Below are 26,669 nucleotides of genomic sequence, written 5' to 3' on the forward strand. Positions count from 1 at the left end.
AACTTCCTAAATGATCCAACTTCAACCACAGAAATCATTTAATCTAAACTGGTATCAAGGCTGGGCACGCAGGTGGCGTAGTGGGTAGGATCCATGTACGGAGGCCTTAGTCCTCGATGCGGTCGCCCTGGGTTTGACTCTGACCCGCTGTCCTATTGCTGCATGTCCCACCCCCCCTTCCTGTCAGCCTACTGTGTTAAAAAGTGAGCCACTAGAGCTGCGAAAAATCTACAAAAAACAACAATTGGTATTCAGGCCATCTAATATCTGGGGTCCGTTCTTCGTACGTTGCTTAAAACATCCAAGATCAAATGACACATCCAAGATGATTTCATCCGTCTGATCATGATCCGGCTAATTGGGTTCTTCCAACACACCTGTTGTTTACGATTAGTATGGCTGGATTGAGTTATCTGAGACAACTGCGCGTTCATGCGTTTGTTTAAAAGGGGAAATGTATCGATAGTAGAAACATTGATCAGCAGCGCTGCTATTGGCTGTTCAGCAAAGAACGCCCACAGTTTTTCTCCCAAGCAGAACACGAGCTTTTAATGGAAGGTTATGCCGAATTTGAGTGATTAAATAAAACGACAGGGAACACCTCAAAGTCTGCTAAAGCCAGGAGAGAGAGCTGGCAAAAAATAGACAAATAAAATGCATAAGTGCTGTCCATGTTAGATGTTTCTGTCACTTTCTACAGTATGAATTTTTGCATTTAATAATTTAATATTTACTTTGTTCTTTTATATCAGAGCCTCCACAGGACCCACTAGAACATGGGGACAAGTAAAAGTGAAATACAAGAATATTCTACAAAATGGTAGCCTTTAATTATTATACTTTATTTTAAAAAGTCAGTTGTTATGGCAACAGATCCAACAGATCGGTGTCATTCCTTAGACACTGGAAGTAAAGGACGCGTGCAAACTGGGAATTTTAACAAAACATTCTTTATCTATAAAAAATTAAGTTTTTGCTTTTCCAAGTCATACACAGTTTACACGGTAAAACTGTATTGCTCCGTGTCTAGATAATCCATCCATGTTTTTTTCTAATACAATATACGACTCAAAAAGGAAGCGAGCCTTTCAAAGTAAAACTGAACTTACAATGGCCTGAACAAATCTTCTTACTGAATATGACAAATATAAAAAGCAAACCATCATACAAATAACTTAAATATTTTCTATTTATGGCTCTAACACCACTTTTTCCTCTTTAAAAGCCACTGTTAAATGATGTGTTTGTCTGTTTATAACAGCCACCAAGAAAAATCTCTCTACTGAAATGAAATGAAATGAAATGAAATGAAATTTATTCGAACATGATACAAATATAAAAATAAAATAGTGCACAGTAACAAGAAGTGCATAAGAAAGAAGAGAAAATACAGATTTTTTGTTTTGTTTCAGTTAACATATCATGCTCAAAATGGGGTAGGAAGAAGTGAGAACTTATAAACTCCTACCCCTAAGACCCCCTAGACTGCAGCTATACTGTCGCGCTGCTCTGTAGGATCCTGTCTATTGCGCAATACGCGATTAATTTGAAAAGCTCTGAAATTATTGTTGCACCTTCCGCAACATTTGTTGTCGTAAAAACGGACAAGATACGGCTACGGCAGACTTCCCTATCTCCTCTGCTTATAAAGTCGTGATCTAATCTTGTTTACATGAAATAAGCCTGCTCTCGAGCAGGCTTAAGCTGGCACACATGTTGCTATGACAACAAGTGCAGGATGTCTTTCAAAGAACCAAACGATCCAAGATCATGCCAAATCGTCAACAATCAAATCCAGCTAACTGAGTTAGTGACGTACGAAGAACGGGCCCCTGGTCTTGAATTTTGAAAGATTTAGCTCAATTACATGTTAATACATTAATTTATTTATCCATTATAAATTCCTTTGAGCTACCTGTTCAGGCCTTCCAGGAGTTCCTGGACTGGACACCAGTCAATCACAGAGCAATGCAGAAACAGGCAGATAATTGTGCACACACAAACTCACACCCAGGGGCAATTAGAGACTCATGTTAACATAACAAGCAGGTTTGGACAGCTGAACGAAGCTGGAGTACCTGGAGAACTCCTAATAAGAAAACACAAACTCCACATAGAAAGGCACCGGCTGGGATTTAAACCACGGACATTCTAGGACTATAGAGCTAAAAACTAAACCGCTGTTCATTTTTAAATGCTATCTTGTTCAGCCCAGATATAATTGATAGCACATTCAGATCCAATCGTACAGTTGCTCAATCCCTTCAACAATCCATGGTTCTCCATCCAGCTCAAACAGAAATCAGTCAGATACCACATATAATAAAATGCATGTCCAAAGATGTTTTATATCTAAGAGGAGAAATTAGAACTGGAACCAGACACAGCCATTTACATAAGCACTGAGCCAGCTGTAGGGTTGATGGGAAAGACGACGCTCTGTAAAATGACAGCACCATGATATGAAAATGAAATATGTTTCTTCTAAACGTTCCTAACAGTACTTTGTTCTCAGACTGCAGCTATACTGGTGGTTCCTAGAGGTTCTAAAAGTAGAATAGGAGGCAGGTATTTAAGTTCTTGGGCTCCTTTCCTGAGGAACCAACTCCCAGTTTTAGTTTTAGTGAGGCAGACACCCTGTCTACTTTTAGGACCAGACTTAAATTCAATTCAATACAATTCAATTTTATTTATAGAGCACCAGTTCACAATACATCACCTCAAGGCACTTTACAAAGTCAAATTCAATCATATCATCCAGACAGATTGGTCAAAAAGTTTCCTGTCTAAGGAAGCCCAGTAGATTGCATCCGTCTTGACAAGCAGTGTTCACTCCTCCTGAAAGAATGTAGAGCCACAGTGCACAGTCATCGATGGTTTTGAAAAGTTCCCCTTTAACAGGAAGAAACTTCCAGCAGAAACAGGCTCGGTGTGAACAGCCATATACCTTGACAAAAAAGAGCACAGAAGCACACATTGATCCAGGCATCCTTTCTATGTTAGAGGGTAATAGCAGATGGTTAACAGAACGGCAGATCTACTATGAAGAAAAAAAAGACAGAACATAAAGTAAAAAAATTAAATAATGCAAATTGGAGAACAGTAGGAGAACTCAGCAGAGTGAGAAAAATAGACCCTGATATCCTCCAGTAGCCTAAGCCTATAGAAGCATAACTAAAGAGATAGCTCAGGGTAACCTAAGCCGCTCTAACTAATAAGCTTTGTCAAAAAGGAAAGTTTTAAGCCTAGTCTTAAAAGTAGACAGGGTGTCTGCCTCACGGACCAAAACTGGGAGTTGGTTCCACAGGAGAGGAGCCTGATAGCTAAAGGATCTGCCTCCCATTCTACTTTTAGAGACCCTAGGAACCACCTGCAGACCTGCAGTCTGAAAGCAAAATTATCTGGATTACTGATATATGATGGAGCTTGATTATTAAGGGCTTTATATGTGAGAATGAGAATTTTTTAATATATTGTTGATTTAACAGGAAGCCAATGAAGGGAAGCTAAAATTGGAGAAATATGATCCCTCTTGTTGATTTTCATCAGAACTCTTGCTGCAGCATTTTGGATCAGCTGAAGACTTCGAACTGCATTTTGTGGACTTCCTGATAGTAAAGAATTACAATAGTCCAGCCTTGAAGTAACAAATGCATGGACTAGTTTTTCAGCATCACTCCTGGACAGAATGTTTCTAATTTTGGAGATATTCAGGAGGTGAAAAAAAGGAAACTCTGAAAACCTGTTTAATATGGGTTTTAAATGACATGTCTTGGTCAAAAATAACGCCAAGATTTTTTACTTTATCACTAGAGGCCAAGTTAATGCCATCCAGATTAAGTGATTGATTAAGAAGTTTATTTTTTGAGGACTCTGGTCCAAAGATGACAACTTCTGTCTTGTCAAAATTTAAAAGCAGGAAATTTAAAGTCATCCAGGCTTTGATGTCATTGAGACATGCATGTTGTCAAAGTAATTAATTGGATTCATCGGGATTTATGGATAAATATAGCTGAGTGTCATCAGCATAACAGTGAAAATTAATCCCATGTTATAGTAAGGAGAATTAGCCCAAGGAATGAACCCTGTGGTCACTGTTCCCTCGCAAATCTATGCAGCGTAGAAAATAAAATCCAAGTTGAACAGTAAATAAAATAATAATAAATCGATGGTCCCACTCTGTGTGCGCCAGGTGCTGATCAGAGTGCACCACGGATTGATGGGTGGAGCAGACACCTTTATAGTTGGGTCTGAAAAGTTTTCTGTTGCTGATTATACATCGACTCGGCATATTTTTACTTCCATCAAGCACGGGTGAGTACTTTCGCCTCCAAAAACATATATGTTTTTGTATTTAAAATAATTAAATTGTGTTTTAGCTTACGTTAATAGACATTTCAACCCACACTTCACCATTATTTTATAGAAATTTCAGTAGAAAATAGTGGGCCATTTCACTCTGGTTGGAGTCCAACGGACCAGAAAGGAGCAGAAAATAGACTTGTTGCGTATTTTGACGCCGATTGACGGAGAGCTTCTCCACTGACGGTGACGTTCGGAGTAGTCCTGTAGAATGTGGAATGGTTCTCATTAATTAAAATGACGTAGATGCTTTGTCAGACGAACGTGCACATACGTGAATAGAACGGAGCGTTTACGGAGGATTTGGAATTTGGGGGTTAGGCTGCTGGATGACATACTGACCACTTTCCGAAGCCCTGCTACATTCTTCTACTACTCTCGAATCTGCTGCGTTTCCTTAGATAGAAAAAGTTTAATTAATTTGAATAATAAACTGAACTGGACTGAATTGTCTAATAACTAGGATCACAATAGAAGGTATGTAATATATTTGGAGTCTGTGTGATTTGATTTAATTTGCTTTTGATTTTTGTAAATTGCTTTGAGATATGTTGTGAATTGCCACTATTGAATAAACTGTAATAGAAATAAACCGAATAAAGCTTCATATCCTAAAAATCAAGGGCAATAATTAAGAAACCCAAACAATGTTATCAGGTCTGCTGGTGGTTCCTAGAGTCTCTAAAAGTAGAATGGGAGGCAGATCCTTTAGCTATCAGGCTCCTCTCCTGTGGAACCAACTCCCAGTTTTGGTCTGTGAGGCAGACACCCTGTCTACTTTTAAGCCTAGGCTTAAAACTTTTCTTTTTGACAAAAATTATAATTAGTGGCTCATGTTACTCTCAGCTACCTTTATAGTTTTACTGCTATAGGCTTAGGCTACTGGAGTATATCAGGATCTAATTTTCTCACTCTATTGAGTTCTACTGTTCTTCAATTATGCATTATGTGTTGTCATTTCTGCTTTAACTTTCTGTTCTCTCTCTTTTCTCTTCATAGTAGGCACACCTGGTCTGGCGTTCTGTTAACTGTGACATCATCCAGAGAAGACGGCTCACCCGCTACTACCATCTAATGTAGAACAGATTACTAGATCAATGTGTGCTTCTGTGCTTTTTTGTCTCTCTTGTTGTGTCTCTGTTCTGTCTTCTGTAACCCCAGTCGGTCGAGGCAGATGACCGTTCATACTGAGCCCGGTTCTGCCGGAGGTTTTCCTTCCCGTTAATGGGTGGTTTTTCTTCCCACTGTCGCTTCATGCTTGCTCAGTATGAGGGATTGCAGCAAAGCCATGTACAATGCAGATGACTCTTCCTGTGGCTCTACGGTTCCCCAGGAGTGAATGCTGCTTGTCGGGACTTTGATGCAATCAACTGGTTTCCTTATATAGGACATTTTTGACCAATCTGTATAATCTGACCCAATCTGTATAATATGATTGAACTTGACTTTGTAAAGTGCCTTGAGATGACATGTTTCATGATTTGGCGCTATATAAATAAAATTGAATTGAATTGAATTGAATTGAATTAAAACTGTATGGTAACACAATAACGTATATTAGTTTTCTTATTATGAAATGTCTTTTTGTAGCTGGTAAGAACATACACTGGAGGCTTTGCCTTCTTATTGAACAGAGTCTGTAGGATGAGACAGAAAACCAGTGTGTCGACTATGTCTATCACTCAGTGTGCAGATGAAGATTTTATTATTTTGCCGTTTGTTGATGTTAAAACAATTTGGATGAGCAATGTTGCAAAGAGGCAAAAAGAGTGAAAAGTTACTGTTCTTCCACCTTATACCTTATGCAGCCTGCCTTCTGTACACATAAGTATAATGAGTATGTAACAGAATCCATTTTGTAAATATTTTGTAAAGTGTTTAAGTATTTCTTTGAAAAAGCCATGAGATATTACTACCAGAAACCTCACTGGCTTTAATTTGTACTATTTTCTTTTGCTTGTTTTTCGAAGACCAGAACAAAGTAGTGCCCAATTATAAAGAATAAGCAAAATGATACATGGTTTTAAATTTTTTTTACACAAACACACACACACAAAAAATAACTGAAAAGTGTAACATGCTTATGGATTCAGACACCTTCATTCTACTCAAAAATCCAGTGCAACCAACAGCTCTCCATGTGTAAATTGTACAGTACCAATCAGCTGCTGTGTGAGGGCATCTGAAGTTTGTTAGAGAACATTACTGAAAACAAACAGCATCATAAAGACCCAAAGAAACCAGCAAATAGGTCTGGGAGAAGGTTGTGGAGAAGCATAAAAAGTAAGATTATAAAACAAGCCTTCAACATCTCAAAGAGCTCTGTCCAATCCATCATCTACAACTGGAGAGGATGGCACAACTACAAACCTGCCGATATCAAAGCATAATTAAGTGTTACAATGATTACAAATGCACGGCACAGCTTTTAAAATTTCTATTTGTAAAGAAAATGAAACGGCACGTTTCATTTCTCCTTTAACTTTACAACTGCTTTTGAAAAACTTCAGGGAAAGTGTGGGATTATCTCTTATCCGTTTAGTGCTTCACGACCAAGAGACAGAATATGCTAATACAAGAGTCAGGCCTATAAAACGCATGAAGGAAGCTACATTTGGTGACCTTCTCTGGGAAACCAAAAACATTTTCGTTCCATCTGCACCAAAGGAAATTTCACAAAGACCTGTCTGCCTTCTTATAAAACCCTAAGTGGTTTTTAATGGCAGCCCAGCTCGGACAGTTTAAACAGCTGGCTCGTCGTTGCTTAAGAGGTTGTAGTCAGTAAGGCCTGCAGTTTATCCACGGGTACTACCCATAGCGACGCGTTCAAACACTGGACAGCACACTCAGAGCAGACTTGCATGCCGATCTGGGAGGATGGGAACGCAACGAAACCCGTCTTCATACTAGCTCCCCCGATTGGTGCGATTGTTGATCTTCAAAGGCTTATATCGCTGATCATGTTACTGTAAATATTCTCTCACGTTGGACAGAGGGAGGGGAGAGGGATTGAGGGCAGGTAATTTAAATCTCTCTCTGAGGCTTCAAATCCAATCAGTGGGACGGATCGGATCTGCTATCATCCCCACTGAAAGACAGGTTAATCTTAGGGGAACATTCAAAACAGACCTTTGCTCATCTCAGGCTCCACTCACACCACACAGACAGAGCAGATGGAGACTTGTGTCAAGACATGTGGGCCCTGGATTTGGAGAATATGGTCATAATGCCTAATAGGGGGAGGGGGAGTGACTCAGTTAAGCCTGGCAAAAAAAAAAAAAAATGCAGATCAGTCGTTTAATGAATTTAATAGTAAAACAATATGAAACTAATTTTTTGCCAAACGAATCCTGAGGCCTCCATTAGTCAGCAAATTTTCTTTTAGCAAAATTTCAGCAAACTTCAACTCTTAATGTGATTATACAGTCCATTCGTTATCTATATCTGCTTATCCTTGCGGTTGGGCAGGTGCCTATCTCCAGTGGTTATAGGGCAAGAGGCAGGTACACCTTGGACATGTCACCAATCCATCACAGGGAAACACAAAGACTCAGAGAACAATTTAGAGATACCAATTTAACATAACAGTCATGTTTAATGAACATCAGGAAGCTTCAGTCTAACCTGATGTAGGTCTCAGCTGACCTAACCTCCTTTAGCCAACACCATAGCTTGGAGAGGTGACAAAAGATCAAAAAGATCTTATTGTATTGTAATAATATATTTGGATTGTATTGTATAATAAAGAAAATGTTAACATTTCACCAACATATTTCTACTGACTACAAGTAATATTAACATTTTACAGATGTTTCAATTGACTATTGAGGGGACAAAAATTATTTTCCAATGTAAATTAAAAATGTATGTTTTAGTATTGGTTGTGTTCTAACCAATACTAAAAGGTTGCCTAAAAAGAAGCATTTTCTTCCATAAAAAATGTCCAGGACTGCCTAAAATCTCCCATAACCTTGTGGGAGACTGTGTTATGGTTTGATGAAACCAAACTTTAGGTCATAATATCAAACGGGAGGTTTGACACAAAACTAAACACAGCACTAACCAGTTGATGCTGACAACATCACGCTCTGAGGTGCGTCTGTGTCAAGGTGGATAGTATCATGAACAGTTCTGAATATCTGTCCCGTTTGACCCAAAATCTTCAGAAGTCAACAAGAAAGGTGAAGATGAAGAGGAGTTATACTTTTCAGGACCACAGTGAGCCCAAACATATGTCTAAATGCACAAAGAATGGCTTCACCAGGGGAAAATTTAAGTTTTAGAATGACTAAGGAGCAGAACTAAATATGATAAGAAAATGAAAGCATCTAATGCAGAGGGACGTAGACAAGAGATGTTCTCACAGTCTGATAGATGTGAAGATCTTTTGCAAGGTAGAGCAGCCAAATATTTTGTCAGGTCAAGATATGGAAGCAAAGTTTGACACTGCTGTTGTTGGCCTGATTCCGAATTTTGACCAGTCTGCATAGACAGTAGATGGGTTGGCTGGTCCACTGGTGGACAGCCGGTCCACTGGTGGACAGTGGAGATAATGATGGACTTTCCAGACCACTTCCCTCACTTACTCCACTCGCCATCCTCAACAAGAGATATGCTGTGGATCACTTCAGGTTCCTAGGAACCATCCTTTCTCCAGAACTGTGCTGATCCTCACACATGACACTGCTTGGAAGATGGCCCAGCATATACTGGACTTCCTGTGGCAACTCAAGACGTACAACCTTCCACAGGACTTGTTGTTCATCTTCTACATTGCAGTTATTCAGTCCATTGTTGTTCGTCCATCACTATGTGGTCTGGCTCATCCACAAAACAGGCAGGTCCAAACTCCAACGTACAAGTAGTTCTGCTGAGAGGATCTTATGTCTGCTGACCTTCCCTCCATCCAGGACTTGTGCAGGTCTAGGGTCAGGAATAGGGGAGCTAACATATCTGCAGACCCCACACATCCTGCACACACCCTGCTCACAAACTCTTTAGACTTTTACCTTCAGGTCAACCCAATAGAGCACTTTTTACAAAACGTTCCCCCAGGCTGTCTCTCGCACCAATCCAACCATACCTTCATCTTTTGTAAAACCACCGTATGGATACAATTCTACAGAAGAAAATATTTCCCTGTACATTTATATTGAAAATGTCTTCATTAAGAGCAATGTGGAACTGAAGTCAAATTCCTTAATTTTGTGCACAAACTTGGAGATTAAAGCTGTTTCTCGCTGTTTTTCATATCCTATTGAAAACCTTCTTTCCCTTTCAGAGCATTCTGATTTCACTGCAGTGCTTCTACAGGAACACACGATGAGAGATGTTGGCAGTTTAACACACATATGTTGAAAAGTCCACTGATTTTTAAGGACAGACAATATGAGGCCGTAGATATATTTGGTGGTGTGACTAAGTTCAAGGGAAGCATGACAAATGGCAGTTGGAGAGTACATGTGTGATATCAGTGTCAGTGTGTGTTTCTGTGCTCTGCCAGCTGTTTCTCCCAACTGTCCAACATGTGTAGGGCCTCCAGTGATCCATTATTTCTCTGGGAATCTCCACCACCACTGCCAGATCAAAAGAAGTATCGAGGTGGGGGTGATTAAACCATACAAACGTAGAACTCAGGCCTACTGAGGGTGCCGCATTTCTCTTATCAGCCTGCTGCTGCTCTTTGACGGACTGTGTACAGAGAGGGAGAGTGAGGGGAGATCTGCGCTGGGTACTTTGAAGAGGGAGGATTCTGCCTGAATACTGACACTCATCATAACAAGTCCTGGACCCAGTTGGTGCGGTTTGGGAAAAGGACTGAGCTGGTGTTGGAGAAATGTTGAAGATGTTGGTCTGAGTCTGTCCTTCCTCCCCTACCACCTCTGCACTGACCCTCCTCACACTTCATGGATAGCATTCTCAAGCCAGCACCCTCTTTTACTCTGATCTCATTTTCTGTCATGGTGCACATTATAAATCCATTCGTGGGTCTATTAGTGTCTAAAACTAGGTGCAAGTGGCTTACATTTCTCAAACATACGTATCTTTTACGTTACTTTTACTTACCCTGAGAAAAAAAAATCAATTGGCAACTTTGTTTCTAAAGTTCGTAAACGTTACAAGCAGAAAGGTTCAGCTGCTTTGTTGAAGCATTTGAATATATTTCCATCAAACCCTCATAAAACCATGTATTCTAAACTCAAGCATAAACAGCATTGCTTAGGATTTTTTTACTAGAGTAGAAAAATGGCTCACAATAAGTCATACTTTGCATGTAATTTTAGGTTTTACAAGCAATCAGAAATTTGTGCAACATCAAACTCACAATGTATTTTTTTATATTCTTTGTGAGTGATCCACACACAGTCATGCAGACTGATTAAGGGTTGTGAAAGTGAAAGAGTATCAAAGGATGCATGAAAACTATACTGTTCTTCTGCTACTGTGTGTTGCTTTATCACATAAAATCTCAATAAAACCCACTGCGGTCTGTGGCTGTAACATGGCAAGATGAGTTCAAGTTCAACATCTGTGGATATTTTTGCAAGACAATGTAATCTAAATCAGTCTAGATAGCTATAATAAGTTCAGTTCAGTCTATTTATATAGGGCCAGTTAGAACTCTAATCTCAGGGCACTTTACAAGACAAACAGAATCTGTTCCTACACAGAAATATCATCAGGTCCAGTCGTACAGATTCTTCTCGGAAGGTAACTGAGCAAACCGATTCCAATTTTACGTTATCGGGCTTGTTCCACCCACACTAATCAGAAAAGGTTTTAAATGTAAAATCAGTTTTTCTTTGACAACTTTTAAATCCACCTGGAAGATACGGCCAGGCAAAGGCAGCCAGGGCCCGTCAGCTGCAGTCTGGCCTCCACCCGGCTGCAGGTAAACCCAGAAGGCCTCCCAGCACTGCATCACTTAATAGTTCTTCAAAGGGCTTTAAGTCTTCAGAAACCACTTTATCAGCTGGGCAAGAGAAAGCCTATCTTCTATAGTTATGAAGCATTAAGGAAAAAATGTGGTGACCTTTTACTTTAACTGGAAAAAAAATCATCCAGTGAGGAATGAGAGGCAGAGGTCAATTTGAGTATTCTCATTCTCTGGTTAATGTCCAAAGGCTTCACTACATAATCCTCAGGCCGCATTAAATTCAACCAGGCCAGCAGTCATTTGTGGTTTCAATTATGGATGTGACAGAAACTTTCTGTCTCCTCTTGAAAGATAAAACGGCTCTGCGTTAATTTTAGCTGTCCACACAAGTGGCTGCAGAAAGGTATCATTTTTTTCCTTTTCAGAGACTTTAACTAAACTTCCCACTATTTTCCACAAACGCTGAAGAATGTGAGCAACTTTCGGCACATAAAACATTCACCAAGTTCCTGCTGACGTGTAGAGAAATTCATCTTCTCAGTTCAGACTTTTAAAGGGACTGTATCACTATTTATTACTCATTAATGTTTCTTTCATGATGGCTTCTTGGCCCTGGGAAATAATCTTCTAGAATTCTGACGGTGTAGCTATATGTAGTTCTGAGGTGCCCTGCCACTAAATACACTGTCTGGGTACATCTCTAAATCGGCTGGACCACTCCAACTTTAGTTTTAGGTTGCTTTAGAAGTTCAATTTTACTGTATAATTTTTTTTTTAATAATTCAACAAAAGTTTGAATTAGATAGTACTACTGAACATTACTTAACATTTCTCCAAAGTCGGACCTTTTGATCCTGAAATGAAATAACATTTTAATACCTTAACAGTTCTTTTCAAATGAAATGAAAAGATCATCAATTATAAACCGTTGCAAGAAGGTGTTGTCATTTGTAAGCTTTAGTTCTACCGAGAGTAAACTATTTTTCCAGAAAGGTCTCTGTCTCACACACACACACACACACACACACACACACACACACACACACACACACAGCAAACCCCTTTAGTGAATAAGTCTCCAGTGACTTCAGATTCAGGACAGTAACCTGAAGCTTCTCGTCAGAATGTCCAAAGGCCAAATCTGGACCCCTAAAAATGGGCTTCGTCCCCCTAACCTGGCAGGTTCAGCCGTGTAGTAAAACAAAAACACAGAACATGAGGACTGACCTTCCAGCTTTGGTGATGATCATCTCAGTTCCAGCCTCGTGGAACCTCTTCCACAGCTCCCTCTCATGAAGGACCACCTTAATGTTCTCAATGTTCTGAAAGAGTACATCAAATCCCTCTGCGTAATTCAAACCATTCATTCCAGCTGCGTTTTACACATCAACATATGAACAATGAGTAACTAAAGTATTCTGAATATTAATAAAAATAAAAACACAGTCTAGCGTTGCAGAGACGGGTGCATTGTTAAATGAATAATTACCGGTAGAATTGAAGGGATAACAAGTTGACTTTTGGTGCTGTTTGTACTGCCAACAAGTTTAAATATTTCTAATTAAAAGACCCGTTGGCTGTCAATGAAAAATAACTGTATCTTTATTGAAGTTGTCTGCCAGCAGCTTGCGTGCGTACCTGTTCAGGCCCAGCGGCGTTGGGAGCGCTGGGAGCTGAGGACGGGCCAAGTTGTGACCGCTCTGGAAAAAGATCCGTCTCCCCACCGGCCTGGACCCGGCTCACACGCTCATCCGTCACAGCTGAAGCCTTCTCCTGCAGCATCTCTGCAGCATTACAGAAATACTCAGCTGTCAGACTTATCAGCGAGCAGATAGCTCAGGGGGTCCAAGGAGGGGTCATGGTGCAGCAGACCTGAAACGGGACTCTTTTCACAAAGAATGGCCGCTCTCCTTTCAGCTTCCTGATCGCCCCACCGACACCGCCTGCTCTGCTCATATCGAGATTGGATTTAAGAGGAAAGGTGCGTTTGGGGCTCGATCAGTGACCGAAGAACTAGCTTTGCACTGGGAGCAGTGTGTGAAACAGCAGCTTCCTCAGTAATCTACACCCAGAATTTATGTTTTCAGGCTCTAATGTTTTCACTCACCAGATCTTTGTACAGAAACACCGGTGTGTTTGTTCAACTCAAATCTGTGTTTCTGAGTAAATACCATGAAATGCAAATGGAAAAACAATTTTTACTGTTGTTTGCAGTTTTTTTCCTTTGTCAATAAATGATTTATTCTCAATAAATAACATACTCGGATTTGCACTTGTGTATATTTATTTTGTAAATGTACCTTTAAAAATAAAAAATAAAATTCAAAATTTGGATTTAAACATTAACAATAATTTTTACAGTTTAGTGATGACCCGAGACGTTATGAAAACGTGTTCTGAATAGCTTACTAATCGTTTCTGTCTTTTTCTTCCGTGCAAATGTCTCCTCCAAACAAACCAGCACATCAAATGTGGGTGTTGGAGTCCCAAAACTCTTAATATTAGAAACTGTATATAAACAGCCGTGAGTTTTGCTTTCAAAGAGTAACTGTTAATTTACTCAACATACATTTCCCTTCTTTTGTTTTATCAAGTTGATTAAAAATGCGTTTTTTTTTTTTTTTGTTTTGTTTTTTTTTTTCTTGACTCTGTGACATCAGTATATAAAACCTTTAAAAATTGTGGATGGAGAAAAATATTTCATGTCTCCTAATATAGAAAAAAAAATATTAGGGTAAAATAAGAGAGAGGTTTACTTTTCAAAGTGAACACAGTGAGGTTTTAAATAATTATCCCACGGTTCTTTCTACACCCTGGTTCTTCATAAAAAAAAGTAAAATATATCTAAAGGACACAATCACTATTTAAATGTTCATCTCTTACACCTAAACTGAACTCTAAAGCTTCAGTTTCCCATAGGAGAAACTTTTATTTCATTATCAGTTTGGTCTGGTTAAAATCAGTGCATCAGGTGAGGCGTCCCAACCCCCCCACCCCCACCCCCCCCCCCCCCCCCCTCCCAAAATAACTAACAATTTTCAAACTTCAAAAGCTGCCATGGCCTCTCTATTTCTATGCTGAAAGAAATCCCACCATATGATAACAGCTTTTCACAGGGCACAGACCCAGCTTTTTACAGAGCTTTCAGTTTGATCTGTTACTGAATCTTTGGGTCAGAGCCTAGATGGCTATAATGCTCACATATTGAATCCTGACGATTGTTGGAAGAAAGCTGCAGCTGCCAGTGACCGGCGAGGCACTGCAGACTGATCTTCACTCTTCTTCATGACCCAAACTGTCTCCAGATCAGAGTGTGGACACAAACACTAAGGATCTAATAGAAAGAAATTGTTTCAATTCTTTTTTCCCCAAACACATTTTTATATGACAATTAGACTTTGTGATTATGTTGTAGCTGCTGCATGATAACTTTCCATTACTTTCACTGATCCTCTTATTATACCTCATACATATTATATATTATCAATCAAACAAAATACCCAGCAAATATGCCAACACTATGCAACAACTCTCAGAGCGTTCTTGGTAAATCACTGCTACTGTGTCCCAGTCCCTGAGAACTTGCTGTTGTTTGTTCCTTTAGGGCCGACTGTTGGTACAGCGGCTCTGGAAACACAGGACAACCACTCTAAGCCAGGAGTGTGGGCCAGAAACCCCCAGTTTAAACTAATGGAGACATTTGTGAACGCTAATAAAGATAATGGCTGACACAGCAACAGCCCGGCAGAATTCGGGCCTTTCACCGATCCACTATAACTGAGCCATGTGAGCCACACTCTGCCGTTTCTCACAAGTCACCATGAACATGTTTCTGCAAGTCGTGTTGTATGACGGCCTCAGACATGCTCGAAACATAAAAATATGGAAGTAAAAACAGCGTGCCATCATTTCTGCACATTTAGAATATAGGAGGTTTATTTAACTTTGTCTAAAATCCACAAAGCAGTCTGGACTGTGCCTTCTGCTGGTTCTGAGAGGTGTTTGCATTAAAGCTGGCAGCATGTAAAACATTACTGCCTGGTGAGGAAGAAGTAGTAGTCCCTGTACAGAGCTAATAAACAACGACACGTCTTACAAATCTGGAAAACTCCCTACAGCACAGCGCACTCATCCTCTGCAGTGACCACTATTTACAGTCTGATCTTTTACAATCTCTGTATACATATATATATATATATATATATATATATATATATAAACATACATATATACATACATATATATACATACATACATACATAGATATATATATATATATATACTATATATATATATATATACTATATATATAATATATATATATATATATATATGTATAATATATATATATATATATATATATATATATATATATATATATATATATATATACATATATATTTGTGTGTATCTGCATGCTTCCATTTGCCCTTCACTTTGCTGCTGGTACACCTGAATTTCCACACTAAGGAACAATAAGGGATATTTCTATTCTATTCAGATATCACCCAAAGCCTATTAATGAGTCAAATGAATTTCAAAAGCTGGAACAAACAAGCAAGATGCATGTAAGGATTCTGCATGATTCTGCTGACCACCCCTGCTGCATCAAGCCCAATGGCCACCAGTTTTTAGGCCCGAAAAAACAAACATGGACACTGTCTCTCTCCCCCGTTCAGGACTTACAAGCTTCTACGTTACATTGACACACAGTCTGCTGAGTGTATATATCCTCCGTGTATATATCCTTTTACTTCCTATTTTACTGTATTCTTATTTTTTGTCTGCACCAACAATACCAAGTCAAATTCCTTGTAAGTGCAAACCTACTTGGCGATTAAACTTGATTCTGATTCTGAAAATCGAATCGATAAACACATTAAAAGCATACATTTTTGATGATCCCAATTAACTGCTGTGTTTACCAGTGTTTCATAGCTTTGGAGGAAAATATGTATCCAAGTAATTATTTTGGTACAAAGTAATACATTTAAAATAGCTATAGATGGTTACTGTTCATATCAGCATTAAAAAAAGGAAGATGTGACAATTTTATATAATAATAATAATAATTATTATTATTATTATTATTATTATTATTATTATTATTATTATTATTATTATTATTATTATTATTATTATTATTATTAAGGCAACAGTGGAATTACAGGAATTTCACTTTTAAGATATTTGTTAATTTATGTCTTTAACAGTAACAACGAACAGAAAGAGGAGAAATGATTAAAACCTAAACTGAAAAATAAACAGTTTGGCCCCAAATGAATTAAGTGCTGCCAAATTTAGGTTCAATGTTCTAATTTGCCCAACAGGTTTCTTCTTTCTGGCAGTAAAATGAAACTTCTGGAGCGGCCTCCCAGAGTCCCGATTTGAACCTGGCGGATAATCTGTGGAGGGAGCCACAGATTAGGGTGATGGTAGGAGGCCTTCCATCCTAAAAGCCCGGGAGTTCATCAGAGATAAATCCTCAAAATACCACAGAAAACACCAAAAACGCTGCTCAGCTATTTTAGGAAAGTTCTGCCTATAGAGTTTTTCCCGTTGATTATTGAGTAAGGAATAGATAATTGTCGATGCACCATTTTTAATAAAAACTCAATAGAAAGTTGACCTAAAAATCGAAACTCGTTTTACGCTGTTTTAACTCTCCTTTGACGAATCCTATTCTCAATTCCTATCAAACTTTTTGGTCAAATGAAAATAATTTTCAGGCTAAATTTCCTAGAGGCATGAAGAATTTTGGACTTGGTAATAGTGGAGAAAGTGGAGTTCCCTGTCAGACTCCGAGCCTGCATATAACAAGGCTCGGCCAGTGGATCCCCGTGATGGCTGGAACATGGACCCCTGCTCTCCCCGTGGTTCTGTTCGGCGCGCCGCCTGACACCGGCCCGATCTTCCCTGAATCCCCCAGCAGCAGCAGCAGCAGCAGCAGCAGCAGCAGCAGCAGCAGCAGCAGCAGCTGGGAGCAGCCGCGGCTCCGGCCAGCCTACCTGATGCGCTCAGCTATCATCCCCGCGCTCTGCTGATGATGACGATCCTCCGTCTGTCCGGCTCGCGGCCTCGGTCGGCAGCTGCACGCGCAGGCGGGAGTGTTGCTCGCGCGCGGCTCCGTGTCCGGTGCCGAGAGGCTGCCGCGGTCCGCTGCTAGTGTGTCGGTTCTGTTCAGAGCCGTTCGGCTTCTGCGGAGACCGAGCTGCGTTCTGCGCCTGTGCAGAGCGCTGTCTGGGCTCAGAGGGGGGAGAATTTTTTTCTTTCTTACGCACACACACACACACACACACACACACACACACACACACACACACACACACACACACACACACACACACACACACACACACACACACACACACACACAGCTATAGGCTCTGGTTGGTCGTGCTTGTGTTCCTGTGGCCCTCCAGTTGTGGCAGAGCGCAGGTTTCCTGGGGGCCATCTCTCTACTCCATTGGTTCCCTCAGCAGACAGCCTCGTGCCCCTCTGGATGAGGCTCCTGACCCGCCGTCATTCTGCGCTGTTTTGTTAATTCGACCTACGGGAGGACGATCCGAACCGTTTCATCATGCCGTCCTGACCCGGCTGACCGGACGTCCCGCTTTTATAATAACGCGTCACTGCAGAACTTAGCGGATCAACAACCAAAGCAGAAACTGTCAAAATAATACGGATAAAGCAAAAGCCTGTAAGATGTTGATCTTTGACTCGGGAAATAAAAACTGCCACCAAAGCACACCAATATGAGCCTGTTGGTCCTTTAAAACTCCGGCAGCCAGAGAGCATTTACATGCAACAGGTGAGTTAACATTAGAGGGCCAGGCGCCAACGAATCCACGCAGGGCCCATTACGCGTGTGCGGAATAAACACGGGATAAACACAGGAGAACATGTTCCACCCATCATGTTTATGACATGCAAACATCAACTCAGCTGAACCTCTACAAGCCCGTCCTTATGCTTTGCATTTCCACAGCTCTATTCATTACATCCCTGCTCCGCCCGGCACATTGGTTCCCGAGGGCCCTAAACGTTTTAGTTTGAGGATCATCTGCGATGAGCAAATTAATAAACTAATAAATAAATAGACACAAAGTCTAAATGGATCAGGTTTCATTCAATACCAGATTAACTCGAACTTCCCAGGTCCTAGTATTGCAAGAAATGTGAAGGCAGTCACCAGTTAGTGGCATGCCAGGTCGGGCCTAAAACCTGAGTGGACCTGTGGGATGCCCCGTCATCAGTCCCAGATTATACCAAAACCTTTCAGCCAGAAGCCTCGGGATTTTTATAGATTCAAATCGAAGCACTGGGTGTTTGTGTCAAACTGAAAAGCGCCAACCTTGCCACATTGAGATGGGCAGTTGTTAGACCATTAAGGGCAGGTAATTGAAGCGGGGGAATTTTTTTTTTTGCTTCCGAACCAGCAGGCTGAAGATCTGAGAACTGAGAGGGGCCTCTTTTGGGTGCAGCCAGTGGTTAGTTGTTATTGATCAATTTCTTTTTAAAATTAAAAGGTTGCCGACTCAAAATGCACACCTTTTTGATTTTCACAATAACAAAAAGCAATTAAACCTCAACCATTCTCTCACAATGGTCATTAGGAAAAAATAAAATAGGCGCATTTGAGATGTATTTCTTCATTTTTTTTTTATTTTTTTTTTTTTTTAGAAAGAGACAGTATAGGCTGCTTTAGCCATGGTAACAACCTGGTGCATTTTGTATTTAAAACCTACACCTGAACCAGTGATCATGCTTGTACATTTTTGTGAATGCACAAATGGGTTTTAAACTTGTTCAAGTTGAACGACCAACACCAGAACCGGTGAGCCCGACTGAACCAGCCCCAGCCGAACTCTGCGCACACAGCTTTAACACAAGTGTCTGGTTTTAAAAAGGACAGAAAATGGTTTCAGCTGCAAAAACATGAAAAAAAAAATCCCCAAACCCTCCTCACCTCAAACCTGCAGCCTTTGAACCCTGTTCCGACCAGAGAGGGCCAGCTGGCGGGCCGGACCGGCGGGTGTCTTTATCAGTGAGTGACTGAAGCTCAGTCTGTCAGATCAATCCAGAGAAAATGATGCGCGCTTTATCCGCGCAGAGTGCCAGTGGAAATATAACCCCCAGCCTTCACTCAGTCAACAGCATCGGGCTTTTGCTGGATCTGGGCCCGCAGTCCGGCTGTGGAGGTGTGAGGGGCCCGCAGCAGCACTGCCCCCCCTCTCAGCCTGATTCTGCTGCTGACAGACTCTAGACTTTGTGTAAGTCAGGCTGACTTGTTGCTTTCTTCTCCAGCAGACTGGACACTCGGCTTTGCTCTTTCTGCTTAACTCTCACTTCAACTCTGCTTCCTTTCACTCAAGCGTTGCTTTGACTTTTCACCATGTCCATTTATATTGCGGACTGAATAAATTCATAAATCTAAAATCATAAACCGAGTGTTTGCCAGAGATCCCAGATAAAAGCAGTTTTTATGCCTGTAAACGCCCTCGTTCCGTCAGAACCAATCAGACAGCTGAATTAGCCGCCAGGCAGCAGTTTTCCCTGCTTTGAACAAGCTGCGGCTGCAGGATGGAGCGCTGTGAGAAAAGCTGGCATTCAGCCCTGTAAAGGTGTGTTCTCCAAGGCTGAGGACATTCCCAGTTCAAGGCAGAACAACTCCTTGTTTTGTTGATCTTGCAGAAGAAAAATAACTTAAAAAAGAATTCCTTACAAATCCCTGCTATTAACATAAACAATAACTACCTGGGTAATAACCATGTAGCTTTTAATGAGCGCTCTTACCGCTTGCTGGGCTCCTAATGGGGACAATCCTCACTCGCCTGCAGCACCGCTGCAAAAGCATGTGCTGCAATCATAAAAGTTCACATTTTCTTTATAGCAGCAGAATTGGGTAATTTGCTGGAGGGCACGGGGACCTCCACACACTCCCCCCGTCACGTGGTCGGCCCTGGAGGCGGTTTCATCCGCAGTAAGTCATACAGCAGCGATGGACTGGTGAAAGGGAAGGGAATACTAACAAGTCATTCTAGTTCGCGGACTTTTCGTCACTCCTTCAAATCGATTTTATTTGTTTTTTTGTTTTTTTATGTTTAACACATGAAAACGCGATTATCCAAATCTCCTCAGTCTTCTGCTGTGTTTCTATAGAGGTAATATGACCACAAAACTAGAAAGGGATTAATAATGGACCTAATCAAGTCTAAAAGCGTTCAGCTCTGCCAATAATTTACTGAACATTTTATTGATACTGATTTAGCAATGGCACTTTTTAGCAAGTCAGATGTTTATATGTCGTTATATCATTATTTTTTATTCATGTGGACCCAAGTGCAGGCAGGAAAACAGGAGTCTCACAATGCTGATGATGGAGATTTATTAAAGAGTAACAAGTGACAGACAGGAAATGGAGAGTATCAAACTGGACCATGAAGGAGCAGGGGATGTAACCAATGAGGGAAGAATCTGTCCATGAGGTTATCAAACAGACGAGCTGCTAATTGGAAGGTGGACAGTGACGAGAGAACAGGGTGGGACTTACAGGAGAAAGCAGAGCAGCTGAGAGAGAACCTGAGCAGAGCAGCTGAGGGGGAGAGACACATAGACACTGAAATGAACACACAAGGATCTAAATAATTACACACACAAAGAGCAAGACTGAGGTAAGAATCACTAAAGAGTAAACCATGTATGGAATTTCTGTGAGTGACCGGAACCAGAAATAACAAGCCCAACTAGTCCAACTACAAACTAAGTGGCAACTGAAGCTTGGGACCCAATAAATTATTTCCCATCCAATTTTAGCCCTGATCCCTAGTTGAGGCAATTTCTACGTCATTCTGCATCAGTTTTGGTCAGTCTGCAGGGCGAGACATGGTGTGAGATGGGATGAAAATGGGAGTTTGCAGGTCTGAGAGTGGAAAGAAGCCGACCTCGGTCAGAGTCAAACATACATGTTTGAAAATTTCAGTCTAATCTGGATGCAGTTGGGTTGTGTGAACTGAAGAGCCAATGAAAAAGAGCCTGGCAGATGACATCACCTGTGAGACGTTTTTTTTGAAAACTTTATAACTAACAATACAACATTACAGACATAAATGCAGATCAGGTGTAGACATGACAGAAACTATCAATTAATTAATTATGATCATGATATGATAAAAAATAAAAGAGATTTGTTGATATTTAGGACTAAAACGCAATAAATAATGAATAGCTTTATTGAAATAAACCAAATCACATATTGCAAAAAAGGTAGTGAGATTTGATATTTTGCAAACAGAATAAATTTATTTATTATGAATTCTAAGTTTTTATTTGCCACATCCAGTCCAAGCATGATGGTATCTGTTAAAATAGAAAGCAATATCATTTTTAGATTAAAGACAACAATAAAAGTCATTTCAATAAAAAAGTTGCAATTTCCCAACATGAGTTTAACAGAAACACATTATACAAATCATTTTGACTGTGGGATTAACTTAAATTGTTTTAAATTGTATCTCGTTGATTTTATGTGGAAAAAGCACAGAAATATAATCTATAACTGATGTGTTAGTTTACCCTTCAAAGTGTTAACCTGTTGCCCAGGATGCACTCAGGATTATGTGGTTTGATAAAAAGTTGCAGTTGGAACGATTTTCAGAGGGTGGACTAGGGGTTGGGTAGTGAAACCCAACAATAAACTGTTCTTGAACTGTTCTTGAACCTAAATCCATCCACATTTTTTCCTCCAACAAAAGCTTTGTGAAATTATTATTTTGTGAAGAAATTATCAAATGTTTTTTCACTGCACCATTGTCACTTGTCTTGTTGTTGTCTGACTCTTCTGTGTCGCCTCATGTGTGAATTACCTGTGTGTCTGCACATCTAAGCTGTCAGGAGTGAGACTTTGATTGACATGTATGATGAGTTAAACTGATTGGATGAAGAATGACACAAATAGCTGGTTGGTCACAGGCACAGAGAGCTGCGACCTGAGGAGAATCCTTAAGTAACAAATTAGAAACCAGCATAGTCACATGGAAGCCAAAAGCTTCAAAATAGACATACACACTTGTCTGGCCGGCACCCTTCAGCCTAAAAACATTAGAATTAGGAGGCCTACACACAGAAATGAAGCCAAAATGGAATGCTGAAAAATCAAAACACATTTAATGAGAGAACAGATGTGATCATTACTTTTATTGTGTAATTTATTTTTAACGTGTCTCTGCTGTGTTCCTGCAGTTTTGATCTGTTGGCAAGCTGCTAGTGCTGTGATCCCTTGGCAGATCCAGCTGTTAGTTTGTGATCTCCAGTCTAAATAAAAACCTGCTGAAACTAGTTTGTTAGTGTGAAATACACATCTTTTCAAAATCTGTGAATATTGTGAAAGTTGGGGAGTGTATCCACAGTTAAAACCTAAAATCCATAAGGCATGTGTTGTCTGGGCCCTAGCTTATTACACACTGCATTGAAGTGCGATAAGTGGAGCTAAGTTGTGTTGATTCTGCATGTTGAATTTAGTTGTTTTGAGAAAAGCAGAGTTGTTTTTCGTTTAAGTTGAGTTAGACTGAGTTTACACGATTTTCCCCTAATACCAGTTGGGTGCGTCGGCCCAAATATTTTTTCATCTGAGAAGGACACCAACCTGAGCTGACTTCAGTCACAGGTAGATCTAAAGGTAGTGCATGAACAGATTCAAGTAGGTACATCTGCAACAAGGTATGGCATATCCAGGAAGTTGTAAGCTTAAAACTACTCTTTGTTCCTTTTTTTCCAATCCATCAGGTTCCATATTCACAATATTGTCAGACTCCTGTCAGAGAGCTCATATCTTAGCCTTGAAATTGCTACCTAAGAGTCTTAGTTTAACAGTGATTCAGATAGTTGCACAGAGCGACTCTGCGTAAGGAGAAGTTTTTATCATAGTGAGGTATGGTTGACCCCGTTGCTAGTTGTGACGCTGTCTTTTAAGAGCTGTGATTGGTTGATACGAGAAACTAAGTAATCAAAGGAGAGAAATGAACCGAGTAGGCAGGATTAAGAAATGTGACACGATAATGAAACATAGCAACATTTTATAATTGTCGCACAGGATTAAAATGTCTGAACACACCTTTTCCCATTTCTTCTAAAATGTTTATTATTGAGAGCATTTTTGGTAAATAATATAAACATTTCTTTGTACTATAGTCTTTGTTCATCACTCCACCTATTATTAATGCTAATTAAATATTTTTACTTTTATTTATTTATTCTCAAATGACATTAAATTTATGTTACCAGAGCTGCACCTTTAACCAGTCGCGCCACTGAAACGAATTAATTTCGCTCCATGGGGATGATAAAGTTTGTCTTATGTACATATTAATAATTGAATGATTGTTTATGTGTTCATTTCATTTTTGATAGTGGATCAGCCAATCAGCTCTCTCTGTTTCCTCCATCTCCCCTGCTAAAGACACTCTTAGGCTCACTCAAAGTCCTCCTCACTACTTCTAACATTTTGCCACTCTAAGATGCTTTGTGTATAACCTTTATCTGACTGAGGTAAAATTGTCAGAAAAATCTTAGAATTCAGGAAATTCTAAGATCTTTCCTAAAATGACGTCACTAAGAGCTGCATTTAGTCTTAGGATTCTTCTGCTCTTCACTCTTACCCTCTTCCCTCTACTCTCTTAGCTCTCTTCTTTAGTTTAGCTTGTTGAGGAAGCCTATCAAGTACCAAGTAACCAGTAGCGTAAACCTGCTAGCTTTAAATATGCAGTAGTTAAACAACAATTGTTGGACTCCTCAGGGACATATGGTGGGACCTCTGTGTGATTGGGCTAAAATGATAAATAGTACTGTCAATACTACTGGACGGTTGACCGTTTTCTAGCGGTGCCTCTCTTTAAAATTCTCCTGCTTTAAAAATCTCTGATAATATCAGATATAAATTTTAATCATCGTGGTCTTGTGAAAAATGTTCCAATCGAACTTTCAACATGACCTAAATCAGCTTTGAAAAGGTATTGAAGAATATTATTTTAGGGCTGACGTCATTATGGTGTGTATCCTTTGTCCACTGTCTGCATTTTTGTTGCTGATATATTGTTCACAGGTGAAAAAGAAGTACATAAATTGCGGTGAGGTTGTGGCCCTTGCTGGCTGTGTTTAAAGTAAGCAGGGCCTGCTGGATTGCTGGCCCTTATTCTCCATAACAAATGTTGTTCTTGGAAACTTGGAGGAGTGGAGGATGTTAGGGGGAGGAGGTTTCTGGCCTTTGCACACCACGGTACTGTGGCTTGTAATCTGCTCTGGTGCTCTGTGTTTGTTATGGAGCGAAAGTGGTGGGGGGTTAGATCTGTTTTCATAGTCTATTAACTGGATATATCATGCAATCCTCCCCCACACTCCAACGTGTTTCCTTTCTGACCAGCCATTGGCCGTTGTTTCCACTCCTCCTGGCCAATGCCGAGGCTTAGGTAGCTGTACTGCGTCACAGGGAAGGTGGAGGTTTCTGTCTCGCCGGCTCTCTTCAAGCATTCCTCACATCATTTTTATTGCTGACCACCATGAAAATGATGTGAAGACCACCAAGCTTTAGTGGCTCTGAATTACTTTGAGCTCTTGACACTTTGAACTTCCTGTAAATTTCTTCAGCTGCAGCTTCCTTTAAATTTAAAATTGTGTCATTTCTTTGTTCTTTTGTTCAGTAAATGCTCTTCACATATAATTTTTATAAAACAAAAAGAAATTGAAAGTACTTTATTTAATTCTTTACTTTTTGCAACTTTACTACAAGTAATTTCTCAATTGTAAAAGTTATTAGAAAACGGATACAGTTAGAGGTTTCCTCTGACATTCTTCTAAAAGTTTTGTTTTTTCAAATTTCTCTTGTCATTTGAATAATAGGAAGAGAAGTGACTTACTACTTAACACTGATTACAAAATGGAAACAGTAAAAAGACCAGAATAAGAAAATATATATTTTGGAAATTGTTTAGCCCTTGTAAAGTTGGACTACAAAGGTTACATTGCTGCTCAGTGCTGTCAATGCTGTGTGGATACTTTGTAATCCTTATTAGATTCAATAAATTATAGGAGATGTGCCAAAGCATTAGTTGTTTCAATTGCTAGTTCCTAGACTGTGAAAAATAACTGTCATACCTAATGTGTTTATTTGTCTTGCATATTTATAAAATGTTCCTAATAATAATAATAATAACAACAACAATTATAACAATGTAATTTATTAAGAGCAGACGAGTTTGTACATTTCTTAATCTAAACAATGTAGCTGCTTATAGCAAAGGATCTTTCTTTGGGTCCAACAGTGTTTTTTTCACTTAGTATTCTCTTTTATAATTATTCTTTTCTGACATTACATGTAGAATCTTCTTCAAGTAGCACATTTGCGATCTTTTGGTTTAAAGGACAACATTAAAGGCTGCATGTTGGGTAATGCTTGAATATTTATTTTATTCGGAAACACAGAAAATGTTTAATATCTGCCCATCACATCCCTTCTCAGCTGCTGAAGCTCTCATCCATGTCTTTATTTCATCCAGACTTGATTAATGTAACAGTATTCTTTATGGTTCATCATCTAAAATCCTCAATAAACTCCAGCACATACAAACTCTGCTACTCGCCAGCTCACCCACAGCTGCTCCAGTAATCACATCACCCCAGTTCTCCAGAACCTCCATCGGCTTCCTGTCCCTCAACATACCCATTTCAAAGTCCTTCTTCCCACCCACAAAGCCCTCCATAAGCCCCATGCTACCCTCCAACCTGCTCCACCGTCACACTCCGTCCCGCAGCCTTCGCTCCTCCGATGCTAACCTCCTGTCTCCACCAGTCAGAATCCAAGCACCGGTTCTGGGGTAATAGAGCCTCTCCACAGCTGCTCCCACCTTCTGGAACTCTCTTCCCAAACACATCCGTGACTGTACAGACCCATCCACATTCAAATCAGGTCTCAAAACTCACCTTTTTAGAACAGCTATTTTTAATAGCTAATTATTTAATCTCCTCGATTTATGCTCTCCAATTCTGTGTATTATTTTAAGTGTTTTTTTTTTGCCTTTTTCTTTTATATTGTTTGATGTACTTAACTGTCCTTTTTGTAATTTTACTTGAGTCTTGTAAAGTGTCTTTGAGTTTTTAGAAAAGCGCTAAACAAATAAAATGTCTAATAATAATAATAAAGATATTAATTATTATTATTATAATTATTATAATTATTATAATTATTATAATTATATAATAATAATAATAATAATAATAATAATAATAATAATAATAATAATAATAATAATAATAATTATTATTATTATTATTATTATTATTATTATTATTATTATTATTATTATTATTATTATTATTATTACTATTATGTAACTGTGGTGCTTTCTCTGGAAAAACAACCCTACAGGCTGTCTTGGTT

The 26,669-nt window shown here is 39.6% G+C and overlaps 1 protein-coding gene across 2 annotated transcripts in view; it reads right to left on the minus strand.

Moving 5' to 3' along the window:
• The window catches only part of tbx4 (T-box transcription factor 4), a 35,701-nt gene extending 15,582 nt beyond the window's left edge, over window positions 1-20,119 (minus strand). The window contains exons 1-3 of one of the 2 annotated variants that reach the window (XM_036129431.1): window positions 20,036-20,119; window positions 12,878-13,023; window positions 12,467-12,561 (exon numbers count right to left, since the gene is read on the minus strand). In XM_036129431.1, coding sequence (XP_035985324.1) covers window positions 12,467-12,561; window positions 12,878-13,023; window positions 20,036-20,096 — 302 coding nt within the window. In that variant the 5' untranslated portion in view covers window positions 20,097-20,119. Of the gene's footprint in view, window positions 1-12,466; window positions 12,562-12,877; window positions 13,024-17,247; window positions 17,473-20,035 lie in introns of those variants that run through there. The other variant, XM_012878785.3, reaches the window with a different exon arrangement.
• Between the last annotated feature and the right edge of the window lie 6,550 nt (window positions 20,120-26,669).

Source organism: Fundulus heteroclitus, unplaced genomic scaffold (genome assembly GCF_011125445.2).
Source record: "Fundulus heteroclitus isolate FHET01 unplaced genomic scaffold, MU-UCD_Fhet_4.1 scaffold_169, whole genome shotgun sequence".
In the NCBI taxonomy this organism is placed as follows: Eukaryota; Metazoa; Chordata; class Actinopteri; order Cyprinodontiformes; family Fundulidae; genus Fundulus; species Fundulus heteroclitus.